The sequence below is a fragment of the Nestor notabilis genome, unplaced genomic scaffold (assembly GCF_000696875.1).
Source record: "Nestor notabilis isolate BGI_N333 unplaced genomic scaffold, ASM69687v1 scaffold11258, whole genome shotgun sequence".
Taxonomy (NCBI): Eukaryota; Metazoa; Chordata; class Aves; order Psittaciformes; family Psittacidae; genus Nestor; species Nestor notabilis.
Genome location: NW_009939950.1, coordinates 30,533 through 40,442, shown reverse-complemented (window position 1 = coordinate 40,442; position 9,910 = coordinate 30,533). Strand labels below are relative to the sequence as shown.

At 45.5% G+C, this 9,910-nt stretch overlaps 1 protein-coding gene across 1 annotated transcript in view; it reads left to right on the top strand.

Moving 5' to 3' along the window:
- LOC104410065 (patatin-like phospholipase domain-containing protein 7) overlaps window positions 1–9,910 on the top strand; it is a 73,520-nt gene that overhangs the window by 44,087 nt on the left and 19,523 nt on the right. Inside the window, exon 19 of the mRNA XM_010020123.1 lies at window positions 5,575–5,688. Within this exon, the coding sequence (XP_010018425.1) occupies window positions 5,575–5,688 (114 nt within the window). The remainder of the gene's footprint in view (window positions 1–5,574; window positions 5,689–9,910) is intronic.

Here is a 9,910-nt window from a genome sequence, read left to right as displayed (position 1 = left end):
CCGGGTTGGACACAGGGCGTTGGAGCAACGGGCTCTAGGGGAAGGTGTCCCTGCCTGTGGCAGGGGTTGGAAATGGAGGAGCTTTAAGGTCCATTCAACCCAAACCATTCCATGATTCTATGCAAGTTCTCATCTTTTCTATATATGCATTTTACATGCATTTTACATATGCAGTTAACACATACAGACATACAACATAACACTTACAAGTATGAGTGTGTGTCTATGTATTTAAGTATTTTATATATTTTTTTTAATAGAGAGAGAGTTATATATATATATATATATACATAATGAGAGAAGGAGGTTTGGATTCTTCTTCCTGCACAGCAAAAGTGCTGGATGTCCTCAGTCACAGGGTTAACTTGGCACATGAAAGATTGCAGAAGGTGGTTGTTAGAACAACTTTCAAGAGTACATGGTGTACTGCCTTCAGCCCTGGCACTGCTCCCACAAATAGCATCGATTTGCAGCTTGTCTGGTTGCTCTTCCCACTCATTCATTGCTTCCAGCAATGTCTCCTCTTTTGTCCTTTTCTGATACAAACAAGTTAATGTTTCGGATCCGTCCAAACTAATAGCTTCAGGAAGCACCTCTGAGAGTGGCATCCTCTGCTGCTGCAGGTGCAAATGAACTGAAGAAGGGCAGCTTGCTTAAACTGGAGAAAAGAATGTTGTGTGTAGTGTTTGGTTGCCCTTCATGCAACATTGATCATGTTCCATCACTGTCTCCAGTTGCAGCAGCATCTCCTCTCCTCGTGTAGCAAAGACACTCTGTGGAAACAATGTACATGTGTCTGTGTTGTGCCTGTGCTGTTCCAGTGCTCCTGTTGGCCACTGGGATACAGGGGTGCTCTCTGGTACCTGTACATCTCACTGGTTGCCCCTCTCTTTCCTTGAGCCTCCTAAACTATCAGCAGATGTCAGTGTTGATACTTCTTCTTATGCCTCCATGGGTGTGTCTCTGCTTCCTCACACAGTGTGTTTCATCCCGGTCCCTTGTGTATCCTGCACTTTTTGGTAGGTGTGATGCTGCTTCTGTTGAAGCACGGCAGGATGTGTCCTGACTGAGCTCCTCTGAGGGAGGGTGCATGCTTGGGGGCTGCTGGGTCTTGCCAAAGCCTCTTGTGTGAATGTGAGAACTTGACGCCCATAAACACCAGGCTAGTTGAGAGGTGGTGGTGGTGGTGGCTTTCTTGAACCAGGATTTGGAAAGTGAAGACTTTAAGCTACGTCATTTAATAATCCTTGGGATGCTGTCCTGCTTCCCAGGCTCGTAAGTGATGCTTTCCTTTCTGTCCCTCTTACTGCACCATGGCTGGGGTTTGGCAGGGCAAGGGCACCCTCGACATGGAGAGGTTACTGCTTTTTGTGAGCTCATAGCAAGGAAAAGGCTGATATGAGAGAAGGAGATAAGATGTTTGAGATAATAAAAGATTCTCGGGTGGAATTCTGGCCATAATGAAAAGAAACTTCAAGCAGTGTATTACAAACTGGATGGGAAGGGAATGCATGGGAAGAGCCACAAGAGGATATAAATGTGCCACTGCCTGAAGGTAGTGGAGAATGGACCTGTGACCATGAACACGGTCCTGTTGACTTTCATTGCTAATACACACTGGACCTGTCTTCCCTTGCGCTAGCCATGCTTGAATACTCACTTGAGATGAAATAATCAACGCAAGAAACTATTCTGAAATCATGTTAATCTTACTGTTTGCTGGCTATTAGGAAAGTCACCCAATAACTTGTTAAAGTGAGGCTGGATTTGTATGGAGAAGCAAGGTTCTATTGTCAGCAGATAGATCAGCATAGAGCAGCCCCAGTTCTGGTCAGGTCCTCCATGAATTCTCAGAGCTATTTGAGGCTAAGCATGAAAATAGCTGTGCTTATTGCACTGGGGCTGTGCACACACTTAAAGTTAAGCAAATATTCAAAGTGGTTTGTTGGCTGTAGCTCAAAAAAGAGTTGGGAATAATTAGACCCACTTGCAGAAGATGACACTTGCTGGTTTTTACTTTCCAAGTGTGGAATTTGGAAAGCTGTAAGAAGAACTGTCAGGAATGGCTGTTGAAAATGAAGTCAGAAGAGGTCATAAGAATATAAATTGCTTTTTTTTTCTCCTTTTAAAACATTTATAATAACATTTTTTCTTTGAAAAGAGCTTGTAGGCCAGGGTTGTGAATCACATGCATTGTGCACAATGGAGGCATTGTACGTGGTTTTGTCACTATTTAATCCTGAACTAAGAGAAGATATGAGAAACTGAGCTGTCAGAATTAACAGAAGCAGTAAAAAGAGCATAGGTCTATTTATAATTGGTTTGGTTTATGGTTTTCTTCCCTTTCTGAGAGTGTTAGGACCAACAGAACAGCTGCAGTGCTTTGAGGGACCATCACCTATGGTAATATCCAGTATTGATGACAAGAACCACAGTGTATGTAACACTAGATTGACATGTGCTCCTTGATGCAAAATATATTTGAGGCATCGCTTCATGCGGGTCGTGGGGGAAATAGAGCTAAAGGCAGTGATGGACAGACAGATTCTTGAGGCTGTGATGGAGAGGAGGTGTTGATGTTAGCTCTGAGGAGCTCAGGGGTAGACCTTGGAGCCAGGGGAGCAATGACCAGAACACACATGTTTGCATGGCTGCTAAAATTCATGAGTTTACAACAGGCAGGAAGAATGAACAGCACCAGGTTATAAGATGGCAAAGAGAAGAACAGCCAGTCCAGACAGAGCAGAAGAGGTGATGGGCTCCAGCCTTCCGTGGATCCAGGAAAGCTGGAGGATTGTTGGAGAGGAAGAGCAAGGCTGTGGGTGAATTAAAAATTGAAAGAGAAGACCAGAAATGGGCAGTGAGGCAGAACTGTTCAGAGGCTTGCTACTAAGGAGGAGGAATGGATGTTACAGGAGATGAACCAGAGATGTGCTGTTGCCTCAAGCAAAATATATCACATTGACATGGACTTGAAAAGAAGTGGGAAAGAGTTCATGGATTCCTTCTTGCACTGGAGCAAATGCCATAGCTGTGTTCATGCTGGCACGGGTAAAGCATGATAATAGGGGTCTGGGGAGGAGCTCAGAAGAGACCCTTGGGTGATTATATGGACAAATATTTACTCCTCTCCATCAGGCTGAGTAAGAATTAGGAGATAATAGTACCATTTCTTGACACATCTGTGTGTTGATGTTGTTATGGAGGTGTCTTTGGGTGCTTTGCTGCAGCTCTGCTGGGCGATCAAAATGTTACATTTCTTTTTTATGACTAAGGAGATAAGGCTGCAGGGTTGATGCAGGTGGGTTTTAGTCATGTTCAAGTCAAGTCTGGTCTCCAAGTCTTGTACTATTTCAAACCTGGAAAATAAGAAAACTTGTTCAACAGGTTCACTGGAGAGAGGACCCCAGGGATTTGAGTGTGGCTTAAGACTGGAATAGTTTTAAGTACTCTTGTTGCCTGAAACTTCTTTTTTCTAAGCAAGAAGAAAATCTTTTGAGTAGATGACATCTGAAATGGTTTATTAAGAACAAATACAAAGAAAAATGTCACTTACAGGGGAGAACTATGACTCAGAATGTGGTTTTGATCTCCAGAAAAGGTGAGAATAGGCAAACACCTGTTTAATTTGGCAGATTTCTATGTGCAGAAAATCTAAAACCAGTGCAAAGAAGAATATAACCACAGGGTGTGAAGAGGGGAGAGGTGTAGTGAAGAGGGGGGATAATCCTACAGATGGTCCACATGTTGAGTGAGAGCCCTCGCACTTCCAGTGGAAAGCATGTATTCTATTAACAGTTTGGGATAGTAAAAATGGAGATTGGGAACTAAGATGATAATATCCAAGGGGAAAGCAAAATTTACATGTCTTGGTGTGCAGTGTCTGGGACCTGGATATTTACCCAGGAGTGGAAAGGGGTCTGAGGCAGTTTGAGTGTTTGTCTTCTTTTAACAAATGAAACTCAATCAGATGGTGACTGGCTGAGAGGAAAGGTGTTATTTTAATGATTGAACCTCTTCACCTGCTTTCAGGATAGGAAAGCTAAATTACAGAGCCAAAAACTGGGGTAAAATGCTGGAAGTAGGGGAGAGAGAAACCAGATGATGTTATACAACCATTTGGGGAACCTAAGAGGGATTTGTCGCTCTGTGAATGTATGTACCAAGAAGCCATGAGGTTTTTTTTCCCCCTTCTATCTGAAGGAGGCCTTAAGGAGTGGTGGAGAGGGACTCTTCATCAGGGACTGTAGGGATAGGACAAGGGGTGATGGGTTCAAACTGAAACAGGGGAAGTTCAGGTTAGATTCAAGGCAGAAGCTCTTCCCCGTGAGGGTGCTGAGGCGCTGGCACAGGGTGCCCAGAGAAGCTGTGGCTGCCCCATCCCTGGCAGTGTTCAAGGCCACGTTGGACACAGGGGCTTGGAGCAACTTGCTCTAGTGGAAGGTGTCCCTACCCGTGGCAGGTATTGGAGCTGGATGAGCTTTAAGGTCCCTTCCACCCAAACCAGGCTGTGACTCCATGATACTATGATTTTTTTAGTTAGTTAAAAATGCATAATGAAAATGTTTGTTGTTATTAAACATACCAAAACATTCTTGGCATTGGAAGAGAAGCACAGGCAAGGCCTTGCAAAATGGAGTTACTTTAAATGTGCTTGTGTGGTTTTTCCTGCACAGGAGTTGGTGTTGATGGAACTCCCCTGCAGTAGCTGAGTAGCAGGGTGAGCTCAGCTGTCTGGGCTGGTGACAAGTGTTGAAGATCAACATGTTCTGGCTGTCTGAATGGTTTGTGCACATGTGGTGTTGTAACAATGTGGAAGACCCTTGTTGGAAGTGGGGTCATGGAGCTGTGTGTTTTAAATTCGTTCTCTTGTACAGTGGACAGAAGGATGTGCCAGTGCACCAGGCACAGCTCAGCCGTCGGCCAGGGGATCATGTACACAATGCATTACCTCTGTGCATGTCTGAGCCCCCTGTTCTGTAACGAAAGCATTGCTGGTGCTGGGATTTGATAGAACCCCAGCCTGGTTTGTGTTGGAAGGGAGCTTAAAGCTCATCCAGATCCAACCCCCCGCCACCGGCACTGACACCTTCCACTAGAGCAGGTTGCTCCAAGCCCCTGTGTCCAACCTGGCCTTCAACACTGCCAGGGATGGGGCAGCCACAGCTTCTCTGGGTACCCTGTGCCAGCGCCTCAGCACCCTCCCAGGGAAGAGCTTCTGCCTCAGAGCTCATCTCAGTCTCCCCTCTGGCAAGTTAAAGCCATTCCCCTTGTCCTGTCCCTACAGCTTTCTCTTGTAATACTGCCTGTGTGGTCCTGTGGGTTCTATTTCTGTGGTAAACCAGAACTCTCCAGCAGCAAAGCAGAGATTCTAATACTTGCTGCAGGTGGATGTGCCTCAGGAAGCTCCCTCTGCAGCCCCCTTGGAGGAAAACAGCATTTGGTTTTGAATGTGTGTGAGCAACAAGTGTGACAGTCTGGACCTTGGGAACTGTTCAGTTTCTTCATCCTGACATTTGATTCTTGCAGCGTGTTGTGAATTCTCTTTAATGTTTTGCCTATGTACTCTTTCAGGTAGAGGCATTAACCAATCAACCCAGAGCCACCACAGTACACGCCGTCAGAGATTCCGAACTTGCCAAACTCCCCGAGGGAGCACTGGTATCTATCAAGCGCAAATTCCCCCAGGTAAGGAAATGAAAACTCTGTTCTGTCTGAGGAGCTAAAGCTCTTCATTAGCAGCAAGTCCTTTGAGGTTTTTATATGTTGATCCATACTGAGAAACATCTTGTTTTCTTTGTCTGCCTGATCTGATCTATACCAGACTTTCACCAGGTTCTCTTCCTGCTAATCACTTTTAGCATGCTTTCTTGCAGGGCTGTTTTGTGTGTCTGGCAGGAGCTCATGTCAATGCAGGCCATGCTTATTTAGCAAAGTGGAAATCACTTAGTGCGATTGATACTAAATGGAGTTTGACTTCTAAAATCACTTCCAAATGTTGCTACTCATTTGTCTTGCTCACCAGGACTTGGAGCCAGCACTTGGTTACACGTACCTTTATTCCCAGAGCATTGATATTTGGGGGTTGGATTTCCTTTTCCTTAAATTTTAGGCTGTCAGTCCTCATTCTGCAACTGCTAGATCTGTCTGTGTCCTGAAGACTGGGATTGCTCCCTGTGAATCCATCAACTCATCTGTCTCCTGTAATTCACTTGACATTATACCTCCCTCCTGCACAACTGGAGTCTGACAGACCTGAAATGTAATTGTTTTGTCCCTGAGTGCATCAGGGACATTATACTAAGCACTAAATCATTGTACTAGCCTTAAAAGCAGTTCTTTAATGCTGTTACTTCAAATGATTTCTAATTTTTCTTTTTGCTGTCTTTAAGGCATATACTTACTTTACCATGTCTTAAAAAGACCTGCAAAAGTAATAAACCTAGTTAAAATCCTTGCATAAATCCTTGCATCCTGCTGCTTTCCTAGGACACAGTAACTTTTTAATTATTATTTTTTAACTGTATAACAAAGCCTACATTCATGCACTCTCCTGTTACAAAACCTGTGGGGTTTTGTCTCTATTATTGCAGTAGGTGCTCAGAAGTTATGGCAGTGAAAAATAATCTTCCTGGTTTCTCTGTAGAATTATTTTGGCTGAAGTGTTTCTAAACTTGTGCTGTGGGTTGTTAAGGCACTCGTGTGCTCTGGGTCTCTCTTGAATAGCCCTCTGAGCCTCTTCTTCTCTATTTAATGTAACAGATTTCCTGCCCAGATCTATGACCTGGTAGAAGTGTTCAACTTGTGGACATAAAAGGAAGAAATTCTGTGCTATAAGGGTGCTGAGGCACTGGCCCAGGGTGCCCAGAGAAGCTGTGGCTGCCCCATCCCTAGCAGTGTTCAAGGCCAGGTTGGACACAGGGGCTTGGAGCAACCTGCTCTAGTGGAAGGTGTCCCTGCTTGTGGCAGGGGTTGGAACTGGATGAGCTTTAAGGACCCTTCCAACCCAAACCAGTCTGGGATTCTGTGATTCCATAATTAAGATGATCAGAAGATGCTTTGAGAGCTGGAGCACCTCCTGTGCTATGGAGACAGGCTGAGTGAGAGAGGCTGGAAAATATACTGGATATATCTAAATTTTTATATATACACATGCACATATATAACATATACTGATACTAGAAAAGCTTCAGTCCCAGCCTGTGGCAGCACATGTGAAGGAAGAGGCAGACCATGTGCGGAGTCTAGAGCACACAAAGGCGGCTGGTTGGTGTTTAGAAATAGTCACCTATAAAGGCAAAGAGACCATGGAAGGTTAAGGAAGACATAGCAGCTATTTTCAAATGGATAAATTTGTCTCCCGATAGAAGAGAACAAGCTACTCACCATACTGGATAGAGCAAATGGTGGGGTACTGAAATTGCAGCAGCTGGGAATTGAGGAAAAGCTGATTCTGCTCCCTAGAAGGGCTGAAATATTGCTACTTGATTTTATAACCTCTTAAAAAGCTATGCCTGAGGTAGTGCTTAGTGCTGAGCAGGGTGATGTGCCAAGTGAATTCTGTCTGTCTGATTTTCTCTCCTGTTATTCTAGTGGAATGATTTACACACAGGATTTATGATGTTGTTTCCCTCATCCCTCCAAAAGTACTGCAGCAATGAAGGGATAGCTGGTGCCAGGAGTTTGAAACAACTGACAAGGTAGCATGAGCTTGCTTGTGATTCAGCAGTGGGGTGGAAGGTTTTCCTCTCAGTCCTCCGCACATCAGAAAAGCATCTTTCATAGAATCCCAGCCTGGTTTGGGTTGGAAGGGACCTTAAAGCTCATCCAGTCCCAACCCCCTGCCACAGGCAGGGACACCTTCCACTAGAGCAGGTTGCTCCAAGCTCAGAGATAAAACCAAGCAACTCTCCTGCTGATTGGGAAGGTAAAGTTAACCCAAGTCTCACTTGGTGGCATGGTGATCAAACATTGGTGCTTCTCCCCGGAGACAGGTGGAATACTCTCTTAATGCAGAGGAATTCCACACCAAGGAGAATGGCTTTTGGGTTGGTGTTCCTCTTGGCAGCTTCCATAGACCTTGAGTAGTCTGTGCGTTAATAGCCAAGCACCAGCCTGTTCCTGTGATTGAACTGCCTTTCCCATTAGTTACTCTTGAGTTTTACTATCTCCTGTCAAGGGTGAAGAGCTCTTTAATTCTAGGAGTTAGTGGAGGGACTTCGTCCTGCATACTGCTCACCAGTCTATAGATATTCCAGAAAGGGTTCAACTCTGGAATGCATTGTAAGAAAATATTACCTGATGGGTAAGGAAACCGTAAAGGAGGTGGTGCTTGTCAATGGCAGCAGTGAGAGATGAAGGTAATCATGCCTCAGAAGTTCAGGTTGCTTGAGCTGTGATTACACACAATGGATCCTTGGGGAAGCACCAGCTGCTTGCTCTTGGTTTTGTCTTCTCCCCTGGGCACCAGCTTTGGTTGTGTCAGAGGCAGGAGGCTTGTCTGCTGGGGTCTCTGCTGTGACCCACAATAGCCCCTGTTATTCTGAGGGATGAAATTGGTGGGTGAGCATGGGGAATCTAATCTCAGTTATAAATAACAGCCAACATTTCAGAGCACATGCCCAGAAATGACAAATGTTGGTGTCTAGATCCTGCTCAGTCTGCAGAAGTCACATCTACATCTCCTACCTTGTCAGGAAAGCATCCCAACCTTGATACACTCTGGCTATTATAGAGTCACAGACTGGTTTCGGTTGGAAGGGACATTAAAGCTCCTCCAGTTCCAACCCCTGCCACGGGCAGGGACACCTTCCACTAGAGCAGGTTGCTCCAAGCCCCTGTGTCCAACCTGGCCTTGAACACTGCCAGGGATGGGGCAGCCACAGCTTCTCTGGGCACCCTGTGCCAGCGCCTCATCACCCTCCCAGGGAAGAGCTTCTGCCTCAGAGCTCATCTCCATCTCCCCTCTGGCAGGTTGAAGCCATTCCCCTTGTCCTGTCCCTACAGGCCCTTGTGCAAAGCCCCTCTCCAGGTTTCCTGCAGCCCCTTTAGGCACTGGAGCTGCTCTAAGGTCTCCCTTCAGGAGCCTTCTCTTCTCCAGGCTGAACAAGCCCATGTCTCTCTGCCTCTCTTCATATGGCATCCCAGACATTCCTAATTGAAAGTGGTTCACAATGCAAAACTTCCTTGTTTTCTCCAGGCTCAGCTCCTGCCTGAGGGCCCAGCTCTCCAGTGTAGCTGTCAAGGCATGCAGCCAGTGAGAGCATTTGCTCCTCTGACAGCCTGTGTGCTTGCTTCTGGTGCTGCTTGAAGCTTTTCAGCATTGCAGGAGTGAAAGGGAATTGATTCTTTCTATTTTCATCACTGCCTTCAGTTCTAGAAAGTAGGACAGAGAATCAGCTCATGATTTTTGGCACCACAAAGCAGCTTCGAAGCAGTAGTGAGAGCACAGCATTTGTGAACAGATTATAGAGATGTTCTAATAGCAGCATATAACTTGGATCACATTTCCTAGATTAGCTTTGCCTCTTCCAGGCTGAGATTGTTTTTATCGTTCGAACTTGAAACCTGCTGTAGCTGGTGGAAAATGCACTGAGAAATTGCTTAGGAGCTGGGGGGGAGTGTGTAACTGTAAGGCCACCTTCTGCATGCTAGAAAATACACAGGTTTTCTGCATCTTTCTTTTAATTCCCTAAGCCTGCCCTTGGGGTTTAAATACACACAGAACCCAGCATCCATCATGGGCAGTGAGTCCTGCTAACTTCGTGTGCTTTCCTGAGGTTGATGATGCCTTCCCTGGGGTTATCTGCCTCTCAGAGCATGCTCTGTAGTGTGCCCTCTATTCAAACACTTCCGTCGGCGTTGCGTGTACTGTGCATCACATTATTTCAGCTTGATGTAGCACTTGAAC